The following is a 23,310-nucleotide window of genomic DNA, read 5'->3' as shown; positions in this document are numbered from 1 at the left end:
ACTGTATTATTATGTTGTCAAAAGATAATGTACCATACAAAATAAGGAAGGAAGGAAGGATAATATATTATCATGGATAGAGGGTTAGTTGATTGTCAAGAAACAGAGTAGGGATAAATTGAGCATTTCAAAATTGATAGTCTGTAATTGGTGAAATGTCACAAGGGTCAGTGCTAGGGCTTCGGCTTTCATAAAATACATTAATGAATTAGACTTGAAAAAAGAGAAGAATATATCTACATTTGCTGACAATATATAGTTAGGTGATAAGCTGTGAGAAAGACACATGAAAGAGGTGGTGCGAGAGTGGTGACAAGGTGACAGGTGGAATACAATGTAGGGAAAAGTAAGGTTATCAACTCGAAGTATAGAAAAAAGAAAACGTTTGAAAAGATATTAAATTTGAAAATGTTGATATTGAGAACCTTTGGCGAACTCATCCAAAGAATACAGGAAGTTAGTATGCAAGGGTACTCAGCATGCAATTAGGAAGGCAAATAGCATGTTAACCTTCATTACAAGATGATTAGAGTGCAAGAATACACAAGTCTTGCCACAATTGTTTAGTCTATCTGGACTCCTTATTTAAAAATGGATACACTTGCATCAGAGACAGTAGAGCGAAGTATCTAACCACCACCCCTTGAAGGACCCTACTAGATGGGCAAGGGCAGCAGATACATGGGATCACCATCACTTTCAGATTCTCTCCCCGATCCCTCGCACCACCAAGCTATTGCCATTACTTCAATGTCGCTGGGTCAAAGATCCTGGAATTCCTTCCCTAAGGGGATTGTGGGTCTATCCATAGCAGGTGACTGCAGTGGTTCAAGAAAACACCTCACCACCACCTTCTCAAGGGCATCTAGGGACAGGCAATAAACGCTGGCCCAGCCAGCAACACCCACATCCCAGATATGGATTAAAAAAAGGTTTACAGATTGAGATGAGAAGGTTGTCCTACGATAAAAAGCTGAGTGAATTTAATCTCTCTCTTCTGGGGGTTAGAGAAATGAGAGGTGATCTTATTGAAGCATTCAAGATTCTGAAGGGGCTTGGCAGGGTAGACACTGAGGGATCTTTTCCCCTAGCTGGACAATTAAATAAGAAGCCAGTTATTTAGGACTAAGATGTGAAGAAATTTATTCACACAGAAGACCACAAGTCTTTGGAACTGTCTAGCCGGAGAATAGTGGATGCACCATCATTGAGAATATATTCATGTAAGCAGGAAGGCAAATTGAAACCAGAAATCAAAATTATGGTATTGAAAACCGGAGCGGGTTCAGGGCGCTGCCAGGCCTACCCAGGCACCTACCTCTAAAGTTTCCTGTATTTTTGAGATTTAACTTAAAGGAACTTGGATAATACAGGATTAAATGCATGAATTTTAGGACAGAGTGCAGGGAAAACATTTTTGCTTGCAGTGACTGGCAGGATATGGAATTCACTGCAAAAGTTTGTGATAGTACAGAAATCACATCACTATTTACAGATGGATAACGCAGAGTATAAAGTGATACAGGTTCAGCTCAGGCACATGAGATTTAATGCAGCTCAAGTGGAAGACATCAACTGTTTAGGCTGCGTAAGTTCGAAGTAATTCAATGCAACGTGTTGGGTTTCAGATAGACAGGCCAAAGGTTTTCTCTTGATATTAATTGGAGGAGAAATGTAAGTCTGGACTTGTCATGTTTCTGCAGGAAAGAGCGTGCCTACTTTCACAACCAAGACTCCCGCTCACCCTCTGACGACCCCTTCTCCTGCCTCCAACGCACCCCATCCACCTGGACACCCCGTGCTGGCCTCTTACCCGCCCTCGATCTATTTATAGCCAACTGCCGCCGCGACATTAACCGACTCAACCTGTCCACCCCTCTTACCCACTCCAACCTCTCACCCTCAGAACGTGCAGCCCTCCACTCCCTCCGCTCCAATCCCAACCTCACCATCAAACCCGCAGACAAGGGAGGCGCGGTAGTAGTTTGGCGCACCGACCTTTATACTGCTGAGGCCAAACGCCAGCTCGCGGACACCTCCTCTTATCGCCCCCTCGACCACGACCCCACCTCCCACCACCAAACCATCATCTCCCAGACCATCCAGGACCTCATCACCTCAGGGGATCTCCCATCCACCGCCTCCAACCTCATAGTCCCACAACCCCGCACTGTTCGTTTCTACCTCCTGCCCAAAATCCACAAACCTGACTGCCCCGGCCGACCCATTGTCTCAGCCTGCTCCTGCCCCACCGAACTCATCTCCGCGTACCTCGACACGGTCCTGTCCCCTTTAGTCCAAGAACTCCCCACCTACGTTCGGGACACCACCCACGCCCTCCACCTCCTCCAGGATTTTCGCTTCCCCGGTCCCCAACGCCTTATTTTCACGATGGACATCCAGTCCCTGTACACCTCCATCCCCCATCACGAAGGACTCAAAGCCCTCCGCTTCTTCCTTTCCCGCCGCACCAACCAATACCCTTCCACTGACACCCTCCTTCGACTGACTGAACTGGTCCTCACCCTGAATAACTTCTCTTTTCAATCCTCCCACTTCCTCCAAACTAAAGGAGTTGCCATGGGCACCCGCATGGGCCCCAGCTATGCCTGTCTCTTCGTAGGATATGTGGAACAGTCCATCTTCCGCAACTACACTGGCACCACCCCCCACCTTTTCCTCCGCTACATCGATGACTGTATCGGCGCTGCCTCGTGCTTCCATGAGGAGGTTGAACAGTTCATCAACTTTACCAACACCTTCCATCCCGACCTCAAATTCACCTGGACTGTCTCAGACACGTCCCTCCCCTTCCTAGACCTTTCCATTTCTATCTCAGGCGACCGACTCAACACAGACATCTACTATAAACCGACTGACTCCCACAGCTATCTGGACTACACCTCCTCCCACCCTGCCCCCTGTAAAAACGCCATCCCATATTCCCAATTCCTTCGTCTCTGCCGCATCTGCTCCCAGGAGGACCAGTTCCAACATCGCACAGTCCAGATAGCCTCCTTCTTCAAGGACCGCAGATTCTCCCCTCCACCGCATCTCCTCCACTTCCCGCTCCTCCGCCCTTGAGCCCCGCTCCTCCAACCGCCACCAAGACAGAACCCCACCAACCTCCGTATACAACGTATCATCCGCCGTCATTTCCGCCACCGCCAAACGGACCCCACCACCAGGGATATATTTCCCTCCCCTCCCCTATCAGCGTTTCGCAAAGACCACTCCCTTCGTGACTCCCTCGTCAGGTCCACACCCCCCACCAACCCAACCTCCACTCCTGGCACCTTCCCCTGCAACCGCAGGAAATGTAAAACTTGCGCCCACACCTCCTCCCTCACTTCCCTCCAAGGCCCCAAGGGATCCTTCCATATCCGCCACAAGTTCACCTGTACCTCCACACACATCATCTATTGCATCCGCTGCACCCGATGTGGCCTCCTCTATATTGGGGAGACGGGCCGCTTACTTGCGGAACGCTTCAGAGAACACCTCTGGGACGCCCGGACCAACCAACCCAACCACCCCGTGGCTCAACACTTTAACTCTCCCTCCCACTTCACCGAGGACATGCAGGTCCTTGGACTCCTCCACCGGCAAAACATAACAACACAACGGCTGGAGGAAGAACGCCTCATCTTCCGCCTGGGAACTCTCCAACCACAAGGGATGAACTCAGATTTCTCCAGTTTCCTAATTTCCCCTCCCTCCACCTTGTCTCAGTCGGTTCCCTCAACTCAGCACCGCCCTCCCAACCTGCAATCTTCTTCCTGACCTCTCCGCCCCCACCCCACTCCGGCCTATCACCCTCACCTTGACCTCCTTCCACCTCTCCCACCTCCATCGCCCCTCCCCCAAGTCCCTCCTCCCTACCTTTTATCTTAGCCTGCCTGGCACCCTCTCCTCATTCCTGATGAAGGGCTTATGCCCGAAACGTCGAATTTCCTATTCCTTGGATGCTGCCTGACCTGCTGTGCTTTAACCAGCAACACATTTTCAACTGTGATCTCCAGCATCTGCAGACCTCATTTTTTACCCTTTCTGCAGGAATGTCAACTTTTCCTTAAACAGTCAAAATGTTAGCTCAAAATTTCTAAAGTCAATGTGTCTCCATACCTCGACAGATGCTTTGGCTAAAAATCCCCCTTACTAACCAAGAGTCTACCCCATTCTTAAACACACTCAATGACTTGGCCTCCACAGCCTTCTGCAGCAACGTGCCCCACAGATTAACCACCTTCTGGGTGAAGAAATGTTTCCTCATCTCAGTTCTAAAAGGTGAATCAAACTGGCTGAAGGCTGGTATCTGTGATGCTGGGACCACTGGAGGAGGCCGAGCTGGGTCACCAACATGGCACTTCTGGCTGAAGATTGCTGCAAATGCTTCAGCCTTATCTTTTGCACTGATGTGTTGGACCCTTCCATCATTTTAGAAGGGGGTATTTGTGGAACTCCTCCTCTAATGAGTTGTTTAATTGTCCACCACGATTCACAACTGGATGTGGCAGAAGGACAGTGCTTAGCTCTATTCATCACTTGCTGCTTCAGCTGCCTGGCATGCAAACAGTCCTGTTTGGGAACCTCACTGGGCAGGGGGGGGGGGGGGGGGGGGGGGAGTTCTTATTTTTAGGAATGCCTGATGCTTCTCCTCTCACAGGTCACCCTATATTTTCCAGACTCATGCCTAATCTGTGCAATTTGCTCTCACTATATAAGCCTTTTAGCTCCAAATATTTCTTTTAAACATGCCTTTCTATCCCCATGTTCAGGATCAAGCACAGCTGGGATGGCTCTCATGGTTAACAGGTTGAAAACACAAGCTAAATGTTCACTGGTGCAATCTCCAGACTTTTAAGGATCTGATTATTAAAGAACAGTATAAGGGAAAAGTAAACTTAAGAGACGCTCCCCCATGCAGTTTGTGCTTTAAGGATCCCTGATACATGCAGGTTCGCAGAAACATTTAAGAAAAATGAATACCAACCACCTTCAGGTTGAGAGCTATCTTCCTCAGATTTCTCTTCCGTTTCACATGGACTGTCATGTTCCTTGATGCAGTCCTCCAGGAGATGTCTGAAGGTCACCTCCTGCTTTATGGGGGCCACATCTACTTGCTCTGATGGTGACCCTGGTGCACCATCCACTACCTTCACAATGGAATGGGCTGCTCTGAAGGACTGAAGACCACTGGGCAGACATTTCACACCAACTGCCTCAAATGGTACATGATCTGATTCAGGATGTACATTGGTCATATTTCCAGCTTCCGTTGTTGAGCTGTTCTCATTCACAGCTACAGCCTGCTGTTCACAGCCTGGCACAGCTTCCATCAGCTTCAAATCATCAGAGACATCCGAATGTTTGGGCGTTGCAGGTGGGGAGTTTGGGTCAGACAGTTGGTTGATTTCAACTTGTGGTTTGTCTAGGCCATTTGCAGCAGTCTGCAGATGACCCATGGCCAGATACTTAGCCTGCATGTCATAGGTATGTTCAATCATTACATTCTCACGATCAATTATCTCTGTTGACTGCTTATCTTCTGAACATCCATTTTCAGCTTTAAGCATCTCGCACTGTTTAAGGTCATGTTTTGCAATCACACCAAGTACTGTGTCTTTCACAGGTTCTGTTCCAGCCACACTACACACAGGTGCTACTACACTGTCTGCCATCTTCTCAGATACAGTTTGCAATTCCAATACACCATTGGATTTCACCTGCAAAAAGTTCAGACAGTTTATTCTAGTTTGGTTGGCATCACCACACACAGCCTGCAAGTTTTCCATTGGAGAGCTGCACTTAAGGATAGGATTTTGCAAACTCTCTCCCCCATTGTTGTCACTGCAGTTTCCACCAAACTCTCTTGTTCCTTTAGACTCCATGTGTGAATCTGGCATACTAAAAAATCCAGCCTGAATGCAACTGGTAGCTCCCCATTCATTCCTTGCAGCCACTGGGTCAGGTGGCCTTGCTTTAGCTTGGGTAGCATCACGCCTCCTTGTGGAATCAGTAGCATCCTCTTCATTCTTCACTTCTAAGCAAACAGCGAGTGCTCCTGCTTCTGGGCTCGGCTCTTCTAAAGCCTCTTCCATCTTCTCTTGCTCCATATCCATCTGCTCAATATTGTCTTTCTCTCCTAGAGTCAGTACAGTGGATGCAGGGGATGCAGACTGGCTGAGGTTGAGTGAGGATTGGCTGTAAGGTGCTGGGACATTCTGGAAGTAACTGCTTCCATTCTGCACATAGTTCCTGTGGGCCTCACGGAAAGAAAGTTGAGGGTCATTAAGGATATAGTAGTCTGTCCGACTGAGGCCATGTTTGGCAGCACCAATCAGCAGATCGCGGTCATGTTTGCCACATTCCCACCACACTGGCAAGTACAGACTAGGGCGGCACAGTTTCAGCCGTTCATTCAGTTGTGGGCTCCGGAGTACCTGCTCCCGAACTTTCCGCAACAGCTCAATCCGGTATAGAGTCCTTGAAGCACGTTCTTCTGTGATGGGCTCAACAAAAATGCTGGGGTCTGAAGGCTCTGAAACAGTAAAAGAAACGGGCTGTTAGATATTCGTGCTTTGTAAATTCACTGCTCTCGGTTTCCCTCATGAGCCCGTGTATAGGAGACAGAAACTTGGGCTGAAACAGTCTTCAGATGTATGTTTGCTCACTGAGCTGGAAGGTTCGGTTTCAGATGTTTTGTCACCATACTAGATAACATCTTCAGAGAGCCTCCAGATGAAACACTGGTGGCATGGCCCGCTTTCCATTTGTGTGTTTAGGTTTCCTTGGGTTGGTGATGTCATTTACTGTGATTACATCATTCCCCACTGTGATGTCATTTTCTGTTCTTTTTCTCAGGGGTAAATGGGGTCCAACTCAATGTGTTTGACGATAGAGTTCCGGTTGGAATGCCATGCTTCTAGGAATTTTCGTGCATGTCTCTGTTTGGCTTGTTCTAGGATGGGTGTGTTGTCCCAAAGTGGTCTCTTTCCTCATCCGTATGTGAGGATACTAGTGAGAGAGGGTCATTTTTTTTTGTGATTGGTTGATGTTCATGTATCCTGGTGGCTAGTTTTCTGCCAGTTTGTCCAATGTAGTGTTTGTTACAGTTCTTCCAAGGTTTCTAGAATCATGGCATTCCAACTGGAACTCTTATCAACAAACACATTGACTTGGATCCTATTTATCACCCGCTGAGAAAAAAAACCACGAAACGACATCACCAACAAGAAATGACATCACCGACAGAAGGAAACCTAAACATATAAATGGAAAGCAGGCCATACCACTTGTGCTTCATCTGGAAGCTCACTGGATGTTACCTAGTATGGTGACGAAGGGTCTGAAAACAAACCTTCCAGCTCAGCGAACCTAAATCCAGAACCTCAACCTGAGCTAAAGTCTTCTCAAAACGCGCTAACAGTCTTAATTTGGAAGCAACAGAAGAACTGGGCGGAATAGGTCATTCGAGCTTTCAAGCCTGTCTCACCATTCAGTAAGATTGTGCTGATCGGATCATGACCTTCAATCCATAAACTGTAACCCTCAACTCTTTTGACAATCAAAATTCAGCTTTGAATTTCTTCAATTATGCAGTCATCACTGCTCTCTGAGGATGAGAATTCCACAGAGAAGAATCCTTTTCCATCAATAATAAGAGACACTTTAATTTTAAACAGAGTCTTTAGTTCTGGATTCCTTCAAGTGGAAACATTCTTTCAGCATCTACATTGTCATGGGCCATCAGAATCTTAGATTTGTCAATAAGGTTACCACTCATTCGTTTCAACTCTAATGAATACAGGTCAAACCTGTGCAAATTTTATTCATAAAGTAGACCCCTCATCCCAGGTATCAGTTGAATGAATGTTCTTTGAATGTTTTAAAAACGTATCCATTCACAGGATGAAGGTGTCATGGGCCATGCCAGCATTTGCTGCCCGTCCCTAAATGTCCAGACAGCAGATAAGAGTCTATGGGTCTGGAGTCACATATAGGTTGGATCAGGTAAGGATGGCAGCTTCCTTCTCTCAAGGACAATAGTGAATCAACAGGTTTTCCTGATGAAAGGTTTCTGCCTGAAATGTTGATTTTCCTGCTCCTCGGATGCTGCCTGACCTGCTGTGCTTTTCCAGTGCTTTTCTAATCTAGACTCTGATCTCCAGCATCTGCAGTCCTCACTTTTGCGTAGGTTCTCCCAGCAATCAGCGATGCTTACATGTCATCACTGGACTCCTAATTCAGAATTTTATTGAATTTCACCAGCTGTCATGGCAGGATTTGAATGTGGGGAGTGGGAACATTCCCTGGGTCTCTGGATTAACAGTCCAGTGATAATACCACTAGGCCATTGCCTCCCCTATTACTTCCAATGCAGGAAGGGACAGAAGTTACAGGTCCCAGTGCTGCTCCTGGTCAAGACCCAAATCTGAGTGTAGGGCTCCACCCTGACCTGAGCCCACCCAGTCCAAGGACTGTACTCCTTGGAAAGGCAAAAGCCAAAAGGTGTTTTGACACAGGTTTTCAAAATCATAAGTAGCTGGATAGAGTAGATAGGGAGTAGCTGCCTCTGCTCATGAAAGGAAGAGTCATACAATGAGAAGACGTAGATTGAAAGTGAGTGCATGGAATGCATTGTCTGGAAATGTAGTGGGGGAAGGAGGTTCAGTTAAGACATCAAGAGGGCGTTAGATGTTTTTTTTTGAATGGTAACAGGTTGGAAGGTGAATGGGGAAAAGGCAGGAGATTGGCACTAGAAGATGATGTGCACTTGAAGAGCTGGAGAAGACATGAGCAGCTAAGTGGTCTCATTCTGGAGTTTGACAACTCTGTGGCACCTGATCCCCTGTACTGCAACATTCTGCCGTCTCTCTCCATTTAAACGACGTTCTGCTTTTCTATTCTTCATGTGCAAGTGGACAGCCTCTCGGTTTCCCACATTACACTCCATCTGCCAAGTGATGCATTTAGGCAAGACTAATTCTAGAGCAAATTATACAATGAACGGAAGAGTCTTGTGAGAAGTTGATGGTCAAAGAGATCTGGAAGTGCAGGTCCATGGTACCCTGAAGGTTGCTGCACAGGTGGATAGAGTGGTCAAGGCGGCATATAATATGCTTGCCTTCACTGGACGGGGTATTGAGTAGAAGAGCTGGCAAATCATGTTAAAATTGCACAAGACATTGGTTCGGCCGCATTTAGAATACTGTGTACAGTTTTGGTCGCCACATTATCAAAAGGATGTGGGCGCTTTGGAGAGGGTGCAGAGAAGGTTTACGAGGATGGTATGGAAGGTGCTAGCTATGAAGAGAGGTTGAGGAGGTTAGGTTTGGTTTCATTGGAAGAAATTGAGTAGAGACCTGATTGAGGTTTACAAAATCATGAAGGGTACAGACAGGTGGATAGAGACAAGCTTTTTCCCAGGGTGAAGAATTCAATAACAAGAGGTCACGCTTTCAAGGTGAGAGGTGGAAAGTTTAAGGCGGATACACGCGGCAAGTACTTTACACAGAGGGCGACGGGCATTTGGAACGCATTGCCAGCAGAGGTGGTAAAGGCAGGCACAGTACGTTCATTTAAGATGCGTCTAGACAGATGCATGAGTACGTGCGGGGGGGGGCAGAGGGATACAGATGCTTAGGAAGTGGGCAACACGTTAGACAGTGGATTTGGATTGGCTCAGGCTTGGAGGGCCGAAGGGCCTGTTCCTGGGCTGTAAATTTTCTTTGTTCTCTTTGTTTTCTGGCTCACTTAATCTATCTATGTCGCTTTGTAAACTCAATGTCCTCCTCACAACTTGCTTTCTAACTGTATTGTCAACAAAAGTGACAATGCATTCAGTACCCTCATCCAAGTAATTAATAAAGGGACAGTTCACTGACAAAGTCAAGAGTGTGGTGTTGGAAAATTCCTGATGATGGGCTCCTGCCTGAAACGTCGATTCCCCTGCTCCCCGGATGCTGCCTGACTTCCTGTGTTTTTCCAGCACCCCACTCTCGACTCTGATCTTTAGCATCTGCCGTCCTCACTTTCTCCTTGTTCATTGAAAAAGCAAAGGGAATAGGTACAAGTAAAATAACTAGATTCTGCAGATTTGAAATCAAAATAGAAAGTGCTGGAAAACCTCAGCAGGTCTGGTAACATTTGTGGAAAGAGAGGAACTGAGTTAACGTTCCAAGTTCAATATTTGCACCAATTCAGTATAACTAAGAACCCAGAGACTTTAGAAACTGAGCTGCAACTGCCTACCAAATCACCCATCCAGTGCAAAGTCTGGGGATCCAAATGTTTAATGAGGCTGTAATAGAAAAGAGACTATGGAAAAACACAAACCTTCCACACAGAGCTCAGCTACTCACTCGGATGTGGATTAGAGTCCACCTGCTTTTAAAGATGAAATTTCTCTCCACCCCCTCAGGTTTTCCCTCTAAAGCATTAACTCATGGTAAGTTATGATCCACTCTCTCCATGAGACTACCCTCCATCCACTTACAAAACTGAACAGCTTGCTGGACGGGCTGACGAGTGCGGATAACCCCATATCTACCTGTTCACTTTTGAGAAAGAAGCACTTGATAATGATTGGAAACAAGATCTACAACAGACTTATCATCTCCACTCGCCAATAATGGTCAACGGTAGATCTCTCTCACTACTCCAACTGACATCAGACAACTCAACACAGGGTTGACAGGAAACAAAGTTCCTGAGAAATCCAGCAAATCTGGCAGGGTCTGTGGAGAGGGGAGCAGGAGATAATGTTTCAAATCCCATCTCTCTCTCTCCTTCAGAACTCATGGTATTTCAAATGATGGGCTTGAAACATTTCTCTCTCCTAAAGTGCTGCCAGACCTGCTGAGTTTCTAAATCATTGTTTTTATTTCAGGTCTGTAGCATCAGCAGTATTTTGCTTCTATTAGTGGAAGAAAGGCACACGGGCGCCTTCCCTTTTGCATCAATGTAGCTGGCTGCATGACCTAGCACCATGAACTGACTGAAATGTGACACCATGGAACAGAACTCACCTTCTTTCTTCAGAGGCAAACGGCACACGCTCCGGCACATAGCCATAAAGCTTCGAAAATACCTTTCCAGGCTCCCATCTGTTTTCCTTTCTAACCTGGCAAAGCTGCGAAACTGGTTCCAGTTAAACTGTTTCCGGTCAGGATCATACACCACGCCAAATGTCGAAACCACACGATAGAAATCTGTCTGCTCCCTCCTTGTCCAGCTAAACGGGAACAAGAGATGCAAGCTGATAATTCTGGACAAGAGCAAGAAGCACCCCATTTTGCAATTACCAAATGAGGGTAGAATGGGACGAAGTAGATGCATCTGATTCTGAATGGCCTCCTTTAGTCCTGTAAATGATCTGAATGAGAAAAGTGAATGCACTATTGCCAAGTTTGTGGATATCACAGAACTAGGTGGGAAGGTAAGGGATGACAAAGAGCCTGTAGTGGGATATAGACAGGATGAGCAGTGGGCAATAACTTGGCACAGGGAATACAATGTGGGCAAATAGGAGGTTGTGTACTTTGGCAGTAAGAATAGAGGAGCTGAATATTATTTAAATGGAGAAAGGTTATAAAAACGACACAACAGAGATTTGGAAGCTACAGCAGAGAGATTCTTCAGATTTTTAACAGGGTAGATGTGGAAAGGTTGTTTCCCCTTATGGGACAGTCTAGGACCAGAGTGCATCATCTCAGAGTAAGAAGTTGCCCAATTAGACAAATGAGGAATTTCTTCTGAAGTTGGGAATCTGTGGAATACTTTATCACATGGGGCTGTAGAGACTGAGCCATCCATTACATTCAAGGTTGAGATAGAAAGATTTTTAATCAGTAAGAGAATCAAGGTTAAGAGGAAAAGAAAGTGCAGTTGTGGAATATCAGATCAGCCATGATCTCATTGGATGGCGGAGTAGATTCAATGGGTTAAATGACCTAATTCTGTTCTTAGGTCGTGGATCTTATGTAAAATCTTCTGTGGTTATCATTTACTATATGGATTAGCACATCAGAATATCTTTAAAGGAGTCAGTAATTGCAGTAGGGAGGGACAATATATTGGAAGGGTCATCAAGTGAGGTTTTGTAGATTCAAGTTAGGAATAAAAAATGTGCAATCACACTGTTAGGAGTATATTATAAACCTCCAAACAGTCAGCAGGGAACGGAGAAGCAGGTATGTACTAAATTCACCAAGGTGTATAAAACCTATAACAGGGTGATGATATTAGGGGATTTCAACTTCCCTCGTATTAACTCGCATAGTCATAGTGTAAAGGGTTTGCTGGGGATAGATTTCTTGAAATGTATTAAAGAAAGCTTTTTCTGTCAGCATGTAGATGGTCCAGCATGGGACAGTGCAGTACTGGGAGTGAAGCCAGAAAGGAGTTTGATGTGAAATGACAGCGGGTGAGCATTTTACTGAAAGCAATCACAAAACTTTGAAGTTTTAAGTTTTGTTAAGGAAAAGTCAAGATGGCCTGTTAAAAAAGGAGTTTTTGGATTGGTGAGGAAGACAGATTTTGTTAAAATAAGGTAGAATCTGGCCAAAGTAGACCGTGAACAGCCATCTGAGGGTAAATCCACAGCAAGACAGTGGATTTCTCTGTATTAGAGAGAGTACAGTTGCAATATGCTCCCTTTTGGGTGAAATGTAGCAACAAGAGGCCCAGGACTGGATAAAATGGAAAAGGAGGGTCACATAACAGGTAGAAAAGGAGCAAATCAACAAGGGTCCTCATGAAGGATAGAATGGAGGGGGGAAACTTAAAGCAGTTAGGGAAGCAAAGAAGGGTCATGAAATGAACATTAGCAGGTAAAACGAAGGAGAATCCCAAGATATTTCACAAGAATATCCAAGTGTTGAGGATAACCAGGGAAGGAGTAGGGCCCATTAGCAACCAAGGGGGAAATCTGTAGTGGAGCCAAAGTTGAATTGAGAGTGTTAAAGAAGTACTTCACACCTATCTTCAGTTTGGAAAAGGGGGATGTAGTTACAGAATTCAGGCAGAGGGACTGAGACTCCCAAAAGGTTTGACATTGGGAATGAAGTAGTACTGGAGGATTTTGCACGCTTAAAAGTAGGTAAATCTCAAGGTCTGGATTAGCAGTACCCCTGGCTGCTGTGGAAGACAAGGGAGGAAATCACTGGGGTCATGAGCCAAATTATAATTCTTCTTTGGCTACAGGGGAGGGGCCAGGTGACTGGAGGACAGCTAATGTGGTTCCACTTTTCAAGAAGGGAGGCAGAGATAAACATGGAATTAGAAGCCAGTGAATCTCACATCAGTCGGAAGGAAACTACTTGAGGAAGGATATAATTGCATTGCAGCAGGTGCAGAGGAGATTCACAGGTCCTGCGAAGGAGCATTTCAGCTAAAAAGAGATTGGATAAGCTCGGGTTGTTTTCTAGAACACACAAGATTAATGGGAGGGCCTGATTGGTGTGTGTAAGATAATAAGAGATATAGACAGACTGGATAGATAGCAGCTGATCCTCTTAGTTGAAAGGTCAGTATTATGGGGACACTTAAGATGGAAAGCAGGAGTCTTAGAGGGAATTTGATGAACTACTTTTTCACCAGAGTGGTGAGGGTCTGGAATGCACTGTCTGGGAGAGTAATTGAGGCGGGTAACCTTACAATGTTTTAAAAGTACTCGGATGAGCACTTGAAATGTCACAGCAATCAAATCAGTAGGCCAAGTGTTGGAATGTAGGACTAGTGTAGATTTAGTGTAGTTTGATGGTCCATGCTCGATGGTCTGAAGGAGCTCTTCTGCCCTTGATGTTTTTAAGAAAGACCAGTGAAAACAGGGGAGAAAATGGCTTCTCCAAATCCCAATATTCCACACTAAATCAGTGTAAATATCCCTCTAAGTATAGGTCCTACAACAACAGCAGATCCAGAAATAACTTCACTGCTTTTGGTAGAAAGTGTGCTTTTTAAAAATTTTGTTTTTATATAAAAAAAATTAAGGTATTCAAGTGACTTTGTAAATCGCAAAACAAGGGATGGAGCGAACAGTGCACAATTACCCAATAAAGGTCGTACCTTAGTGAAAGCAGCGGTCAGTTGATTCTGGGATGCTGCTTGTTGTGCTAACAGTGTTCAATTTTACGGACAAATTGTAATCTTGGTAAATAATTCATAAATAGTCAGAAAACATGAGACTGAAAAAGCAGCATTTTGTCAAAATTTTTCATCTTGCATTTATCAGAGCATTTCACAAGGAAACCAATTTAAAGAGAAAACAAATATTTATATTGCGCGAGTGGAGAGTACTATCAGTTGGCAAATGATGAGCAAAGAGAAAAATTGTGCTGACAACCAATTTAGATTGTAGTGTTCTTTCATCTCCTGGAAACTAAACATATTAGTAGACAGGGCTCTGTTCTTTGCAGACAGAAAGAACACTTACATACACAGCATCTATTTCAACTCAAAAAAAATGGTGACACTTATGAGCTAGTTGATTTCTCAGGGTAATGCCTTGATTAAACAGTGTCAATGGGACTCATTTAAAATTTAAACAAACCTTGGCAGTTAAATGTCAAGTAACATTAAACAGGTACATTCTCCAAGGCAAACACTCTGACCAGAATTTAGATCAAAGTGGTGCTGGAAAAGCACAGCAGGTCAGGTAGCATCCGAGGAGCAGGAAAATTGACGTTTCGGGAATAGAGGCAAGAAGTCTCCAGAGTGGAGAGATAAATGAGGCAGGGGAGAAGGTAGCAAAGAGTACGATAGGTGAATGGGGGTGGGGATTGAGGTAATAGGTCAGAGGGTGGGGGAAGGTAGCAAAGAGTACAATAGGTGAATGGGGGTGGGAGGGAAGTGATAGGTCAGAGGGGAGGGTGAAGCGGATCGGTGGGAAGGGAGATTGACAGGTAGGACAGGTCATGAGGTTGGTGCTGAGCTGGTAGGTTGGAACTGGGGTAAGTTGGGGGGAGGGGAAATGAGGAAACTGGTGAAGTCTACTGGAGAGTCCAACACTCTGCTTTGACGCAGTACAAATGTTGGTCTTTTCTTGAACTCATTCTTGTGAAATGTCTTCTTGAATGCAAAATGAAAGTTTCAGTAAAATGTGCCTTTGGCAACTATACGTAAGGAATCATCTGTGTTTTTAAAATCCACAACTGTTTACCGTTGTTGGATATCCATGGTAACAATGTCCATTTCTGGTACTCTTCCCCAGATCTCGTCCTGTGGATACCAACGACGCCGGTTATTGCGAGCTAAAGATTCCATCCTCACCATCTCTTTGCGATTGCAGCGCTGGTAAGCTGTTATGAGACGTCGGAGCCGAGCGGTGAGCACTGAAGCAACTGGCCATTGTGGGCGGTCAATGTCCATACCATCCTGGGCTTCAATGGAAAGAAACCATTGGAGATAATGAGTTAGCTAATTTGGAGCAGAAAATCCAGGTAATTACAATCCTGATGTTTCAGAGAAACACACCGGTTAACATTTTGAGCATACAATCTCAAAGTGCAAAAGAGGCCATTAGGCCAATCACACCTGTGCTGGCAATTCAGTTTGATTCCATACCTCAGTTACCAGAATTACTAGTCTTAAAGCTAAATTTTAAACATATTTGTCCAATACGGAGGATAATTAGAGACCACAGACAGAAACTGCAAAATACTGGCACAGAAAGAAAGCTGTATAGAGCAGAAACTGGCAAAATGTCAACCTACAATGAAGGAGATTTTCCCAAAGATATTTTATTTGCAAGTTTAAGATTAGATTAGATTAGATTCCCTACAGCTTGGAAACAGACCCTTCGGCCCAACAAGTCCACACTAACCCTCCGAAGAGTAAACCACCCAGACCTGTTTGCCTCCCTATATTTACTCCTGACTAATGCACTTGAGGCAATTTAGAATGGCCAATTCACCTGACCTGCACATCTCTGGACTGTGGGAGAAAACCGGAGCATCCGGAGGAAACCCACGCAGACACGGGGAGAATGTGCAAACTCCGTGCAGTCGAGATGCCATTCACTTTAAGAGGGAAATTTGATCCATATATGATGGAGATGGGAACAGGAGGATATGGAGGCAAAGTAAGTAGTGATAATTTATGTTGTTGAGAGTAATGTGGGCACACCATAGATGAAGGGTAAGGAGGAAAGAAGGGAATGGGTGACCAGCACGTAGTCAGAGAGAGTCAGGCAGGGACAGTAGGAAACCCCTGGGGTCCTATTCTCAAATTGCTTTTCCATTTTGGAAGCTGATGGGAGCACTGCTTCCTTCAGGGAGAGCAGCCTGAGCCAAGCTTCGGGTACCACAAGCAGCCTGACCTGTACAGGAGGGGAGGAAGAAGAAAGCAGGAGTGACAGTGATGGGGTTCCACGGGTTAGGGGAACAGACCGGCCTTTCTGCAGCTACAAGACATAACTCCAGGATAGTGCCATGTCTCTCTCTCTGGTGCCAGGGACAGGGAGGTTACTTAGCATATTCAAGGCATTCTGTAGGGGAGAGTGCGAAGATAAAGGTTGTGGCACACATTGGTATCAATAATATAGGCAGAATGAGGTCTTTCCATTGAGAATTCCAAGAGCAAGACAGTAGCCTAAAGAGCAGGACCTCAAAGGTTGTAATCTCTGGATTACTTCCAGTGTCATGGGCAGAGCATACACTGAAATAATTTGGCAGATGAACACGTGGCTCAAGAGCTGTTACAGGAGGGAGTGGTTTAGATTCCGGGATCACTGGGACTGTTCCTGGAGAAGGTGGGATCTATAGAAGCAGGATGGTCTGCACCTGAACCAGAATGGGACCAACATCCCTTCAGGTGGGATTGCTGCTGCTAGTGGGAGGAATTTAATGTAGTTCAGGAGGTGGAGGTGACAGTCTGTTACGACAATATGGACACATCATACTTTAGTAAAGGAACCAAGGCAGTGAGTTCAGCCATGTTGGGTTTCAAAGCAGTATGGCGAGGCTGGATGGACTCTATTTTAACGTGAGGAGTATTGAGTTAAAAGCTAGGATTAACACATGGAGGGCCAGGACTGGGAACTCAACAATCCAGGGCATAGGGTAATCAGGCAGGACAGGGGAGGGTGTAAAAGAGGTGGTCATGTTGCATTATTAATTAAGGAGTCAGTTAATGCAATAGGAACGGATGGTGTACCATCATGTTTATATTTTGAAATAAAGCCTGGAAACTCCATGGCACCCAAGTTCTGATGTCTTCGAAGGGTCATCAAATGAGGCTGTGTGGGTAGAGTTTAGGAATATAAAGACAGCAGTCACACAGCTAGGAGTGCCCAAACAGTCCACAAGCAATAGAGGAGCAGATAGAGAGACAATTCTCTGGGGTATGTAAAAACAATAAGAGGGCAATTATATTAGTGGATTTCATTACCTGGTATACTCATAGTGTGAAGGGTTTAGAGGGGGCTGATATTTTAAAATATATTCAGGAGACCTGTTTCTATCAACATGTTGATGGTCCAACAAGGGATGGTACAGTGCAGGATGTAATTGTAGGAAATGAAGTTGGACACGTTTTCAAGGAGAGAGTAGGGGAGCATTTTAGAGATAAAACATAGAATCATAGAGATGCACACCACGGAAACAGACCCTTCGGTCCAACCCGTCCATGCCCACCAGATACCCCAACCCAATCTAGTCCACCTGCTAGCACCCGGCCCAAACCCTTCCTATTCGTATACCCATCCAAATGCCTCTTAAATGTTGCAATTGTACCAGCCTCCACCACTTCCTCTGGCAGCTCATTCCATACACATATCACCCTCTATGTGAAAAAGTTGCCCCTTAGGTCTCTTTTATATCTTTCCCCTCTCATCTTAAACCTATGCCCTCTAGTTCTGGACTCCCCCCCACCCCAGGGAAAAGACCTAGTCTATTTATCCTATCCATGCCCCTCAATTTTGTAAGCCTCTATAAGGTCACCCCTCAGCCTCCAACGTTCCAGGGACACAGCCCCAGCCTGTTCAGCCTCTCCCTGTAGCTCATATCCTCCAACCCTGGCAACGTCCTCGTAAATCTTTTCTGAACCCTTTCAAGTTTCACAACATCTTTCCGATAGGAAGGAGACCAGAATTGCACGCAATATTCCAACAGTGGCCTAACCAATGTCCTGTACAGCCCCAACATGACCTCCCAACTCCTGTGCTCAATACTCTGACCAATAAAGGAAAGCATACCAAATGCCTTCTTCACTATCCTATCTACCTGCAACTCTACTTTCAAGGAACCATGAGCCTGCACTCCAAGGTCTCTTTGTTCAGCAACACTTCCTAGCACCTTACCATTAAGTGTATGAGTCCTGCAAAGATTTGCTTTCTCAAAATGCAGCATCTCGCATTTATCTGAATTAAACTCCATCTGCCACTTCTCAGCCCACTGGCCCATCTGATCAAGATCCTGTTGTAATCTGAGGTAACCCTCTTCGCTGTCCACTACACCTCCAATTTTGGTGTCATCTGCAAACTTACTAACTGTACCTCTTATGCTCGTATCCAAATCATTTATGTAAATGACAAAAAGTAGAGGGGCCCAGCACCGATCCTGTGGCACTCCACTGGTCACAGGCCTCCAGTCTGAAAAAAAACCCTCCACCACCACCCTCTGTCTTCTTCTACCTTTGAGCCAGTTCTGTATCCAAATGGCTAGTTCTCCCTGTATTCCATGAGATCTAACCTTGCTAATCATTGAGGTTGCTAAGTTCATTATGGAAAAGGACAATGATAATTTGAAAAAATAGGGTTTTGCATGAGGAAAAGTGAGACTTTCTTAAAATAAAGCAGGATCTTATCAAAGTAGATTGGGAGCAGCCATTTCCAGGAAAATCCACAACAGAACAGTTGGGGCGGGGCAGATTCAAATGTAATTGTCAGGACTACAGGCCCAACATGTCTCCCTTAGGGTGGAATGTAGGGGCAAAAAGCCTGGAGAACCCTGGATCTTCATTAATATTCACTGCTGGATAAAAAAGGATGAGAGACACCTATAACAAGTACAAAGAGAGCATATCAATGGAGGCCTTAGTGGAGTATAGAATGTGTAGGTAGGGAACTGAAGAAAGCAATTAGAGGAGCAAAAAAGGGGGCATGAGAAAACACTGGTGAGTAAGATTGGGGAGAATATCAAAATATTCTACAAACGTGTCAAGGGGAAGAGTGTAACCAGTCACAGTAAGGCCCAATAGGGACCAAGGGGACAACTGGAGTGTGAAGCCAGAGGACTCTGGTAAAGTGTTAAATGAGTACTTCACATCTGTCTTCACTGGGGAGAAGGCACACGCGGTACAGAATTTGGGAAGAGGGAAGTGTGAGGTTGTTGAGTAGCTTGATATTGGGAACAAGGTGGTTTTGGTGGCCTTATATGTCGACAAATCCGAAGGTCCAGATGAGTTGCATCCCAGACTGCTGTGGAAGGCAAGGGAGGAAATAAATACAGGGGCTCTGACCATTTTAAAAATTCCTTTCTGGCCACAGGGGAGATGCCAAATGACTGGAGGATAGCTAATGTGCTTCCAATTATGTGGGTGGTGGAGATAAACTAGGGAATCTCAATCAGAAGTTGGGAAACTTGGAGGAAGTCCTCAAGGAGAGAAAATTCATCTCCACACAAACAGGCAAGGTTTGATCAGGGACAGTCTGCATAGTTTTGACAGAGGCGGTCATACCTAACAAATCTTATGGAATTTTTAGGTGCTGACGAGGATGAGGGGAGTGCAGTTGATGTAGTTTATAGGGATTTCAGCAAAGCCATTGATAAGGTCCCACATGGGAGACAGATAAAGAAGGTAGGAGCTCATGCAATCCAGGGTAATTTGGTGAATAGGATCCAAAATTGGTATAGTAGTAGGACAGAGGGTGGGGTAAATGACTATTTGACTGACTGGATGCCAGTGTCCAGTAGTTTACCACAAGGGAATGTGTTGGGTCCTTTATTGTCTACGGTACATACAAATGACATGAAAGAAAATGTGGGGAGATGACAATTACGTTTATGGATGACGCAGAGATTAACCACGTGGTTGACAGTTGAGAAAGAAGGCTTTACTTTGCAGGAGGACACAGTCAGATGGGGGGATCAATGCTGGATGGAATTTAACTCTGGTAAGTGTGAGGGGTGCACTCGGAAGAAAAATCAAGACAAGGGAATACTCGAGGGAGGACAATCAAAAGCTTGGGAAACAGTGATATCTTGAGGTACTTGTCCACAGATCCCTGAAGGTAGCAGGACATGCGAACAGAACTCTGGTTAGGTCTCTAGTCACCACACTTTAGGAAGTATGTGATAGCACCTGACAGGGTGTAGAGGAGATTCACAAGGATGTTGTCTGAGATGGTGCAGTTTAGCCGTCTAGAAAGTAAAACAAACTATTAAAATAAAACAAAGAATTGTGGATGTTGGAGATCTGAAACAAAAACAAATTGCTGGCAAGTCTGGCAGCAGTTCTGATGAATAACCACATGACTCGAAACATTAACTCTGCTTTCTTCCCACAGATGCTACCAAACCTGCTAAGTTTCGCCAGCAATTTCTGTTTTTATCAGCTATGAAGAGAGACTGGTTAGTTCAGGTTGTTTTCTTTAGAGCAGAGAAAGCTGAGAGGGGACCTGATGGCATGTATAAGTTTAAGAGGGCTAAGAACAGAATGGATAGAAAGCAGCTGTTCCTCTTAGACAAAGGATCAATAACAAGGGGCCATAATTTTATGATAAAAAGCAAGTCCTTTAGAGGGAATTTGGGGAACGTTCTTTCACCCAGAGGGTGGTGGGAATCTGGAATACAATGCTTGCAAGGGTATTTAAGGTGAAAAGCTCATAACCTTTAAAAAGTATTTAGATGAACACCTTAAATGTCATAACCTTACAAGCATTTGGCCCAAAGCCTTGAAGTGGGACTGCTGTAGATTTAGAATTTTTTTTGGTTGGTGCTGAGTTGATAGGCTGAAGGGCCTTTTCTGTACTGTACGATTCCCTGATTCTAATCAGAAGAGAATGAGGTGAATGCGGAAAATAAAGGCAGCCAAAGACCAATGCAATTTACATGAATACCTTACTTCTATACCATAGGTTCAATGCAAGCTGTAATATACTGAAGTAATTAAACTGGGGATGCAGATAAGTATAGAACCACTGCTAATGGAACTCCCTTGGATACTGACTATAAAGCTATTAGAATTCACTGTGAAAAACACAGAATTTTTAATTCATGCCAAACACAAGACGACAATATGCAACACCAGAATTGAGATTCAATGAATTTTGACACAAACGGAGTTCAGAAACTCTCCTTTTGGTAATCTTACTCCAATTTTAACTGGAGTCAAGTGAGGCCTTGACAAGAGTCTCATTTGTTAGAGGAAAACCACTCAGAAATAACAGCAGAAAAGCAATCGATCATCAGTTTTAGAAGGGAATATTAAGAAACAAAGAAAACAACGTGGTTTTGGAACCAATGGAGACGATGCATAAATCTTACAAGCACCAGAATGGAAAAATTACATCTTTTAGGAAAAACTGGGAAGGTTGGGCACTCTTCTCCAGAAAAGAGAATGCTACAGAGGAATCTGATACAATTCTGCAAGGTTACACCAGACTTTGGATAGTGTAGATAGAGACAATATTCCTCATTACATAAATAACAAGAACTAGGGATCATAAATATAAGATATTTTATGCTCAGAAATCTAATAGTAGATCAGGAGAATGTTCTTCACCAGGTGAGTGGTTAGACTAAGGAACTTGCTACACCAGGGAGGGGTTGTGGCAAATATTATGGTTTACTTTAAGAAAAGCATGAGACAGAAAGGCCATAATGATAGGGTGAAATGATTTCCTGAAGAACCAACAGCAGAGCATTAGAGCAATTGGGCCAAGTGGCTCAATTCTGTCAACATTCAATGCAACTATAACACAACTCATTCACTGCTTAAACTTCTTACCTAGATGAGAGTCTTCACCTTTCTCCATAATCCCCGACTCATTGCAGGAGTTTACATCTTCCTGCAGGACAACACATTTAATTAACTGTCAGAACATAGTTCATTTTAGGAATGGGGAAGGGTTAAAACAACATTAGCTTCTTGTCATCACCATTATCTTATACTAATGACAAACGCTACTCCATCCTCAAATGCCTGTTGCTCTACCAGTTCTTTCACTGTTACAAACATTTCCTAATTTTGAAGGGTTTGAAGAAAACTGGTCAGGCCAATCCAGACATGATGTAATATTCAGCAGTTGATCGCCTGGGAAGTTGAATTTATGTATTTACTAAGGTTGGCAGCATTACACCAGTCTGTTACAGAGTCGTAGAGATGTACAGCATGGAAACAGACCCTCCTGTCCTATTTGTCCATGCCGACCAGATATCCTAAATTAATCTAATCCTATTTACCACCACTTGGCCCTATCCTTCCTATTCATATACCCATCCAGATGTTTTTTAAATGTTGTAATTGCACCAACCTCCACCACTTCTCTGGCAACTCACTCCATACATGCACCATCCTTTGCATGAAAAAAAGGCCCCTTAGGCCCTTTTATGTTTTTCCCCTCTCATCCTAAACTTATATCCTCACATCTGGACTCCCCCATGCCAGGGAAAAGACCTTGTCTATTTATCCTATCGACGCCCCTCATTATTTTATAAACCTCTGTAAGTGTTACCCCTCAGCCTCCGACACTCCAGGGAAAAACAGCCCCAGCCTGTTCAGCCTCTCCCTATAGATCAAATCCTCCAACCCTGGCAACATCATTGTAAATCTTTTCTCAACCCTTTCAAGTTTCACGACATCCTTTCTATTGTATAGAGACCAGAAATGCACACAATATTCCAAACCAATGGCCTAGCCAATGTCCTATACAGGTGAAACATGACCTCTGAACGCCTGTACTCCATACTCTGACCAATAAAGGAAAGCATACCAAAACGCCTTCTTCACTATCCTATCTACCTGTGACTTCACTTTCAAGGAGCTATGAACCTGCACTCCAACATCTCTTTGTTCAGCAAAACTCCCCAGGAGCATATCATTAAATGTATAAATCCTGCCCTGATTTGCTTTCCCAAAATGTAGCACCTCATATTTATTGAAATTAAACTCCATCTGCCACTCCTTGGCTCACTGGCCCATCTGATCAAGATCCCATTGTACTCAAAGATAACCACTATCACTGTCCACTACATCTCCAATTTTGGTGTTATCTGCAAACTTACTAACTATACCTTCTATTCTCACATCCAAATAATTTATATAAATGACGAAAAGCAGTGGACCCAGCACCGATCCTTGTAGTGC

At 44.6% G+C, this 23,310-nt stretch overlaps 1 protein-coding gene across 6 annotated transcripts in view; it reads right to left on the bottom strand.

Moving 5' to 3' along the window:
* Nucleotides 1-23,310, bottom strand: part of chd6 (chromodomain helicase DNA binding protein 6) — a 268,663-nt gene that overhangs the window by 24,942 nt on the left and 220,411 nt on the right. For 5 of the 6 annotated variants that reach the window (XM_060836582.1, XM_060836583.1, XM_060836584.1 and 2 more), the window contains 4 exons: nucleotides 21,952-22,012; nucleotides 15,164-15,383; nucleotides 11,031-11,236; nucleotides 4,994-6,541 (listed from right to left, as the gene is read on the bottom strand). In XM_060836582.1, the coding sequence (XP_060692565.1) occupies nucleotides 4,994-6,541; nucleotides 11,031-11,236; nucleotides 15,164-15,383; nucleotides 21,952-22,012 (2,035 nt within the window). The remainder of the gene's footprint in view (nucleotides 1-4,993; nucleotides 6,542-11,030; nucleotides 11,237-15,163; nucleotides 15,384-21,951; nucleotides 22,013-23,310) is intronic. The other variant, XM_060836581.1, reaches the window with a different exon arrangement.

The sequence above is a fragment of the Hemiscyllium ocellatum genome, chromosome 15 (assembly GCF_020745735.1).
Source record: "Hemiscyllium ocellatum isolate sHemOce1 chromosome 15, sHemOce1.pat.X.cur, whole genome shotgun sequence".
NCBI lineage: Eukaryota > Metazoa > Chordata > Chondrichthyes > Orectolobiformes > Hemiscylliidae > Hemiscyllium > Hemiscyllium ocellatum.
This window is presented reverse-complemented; position numbering and strand designations above follow the sequence as displayed.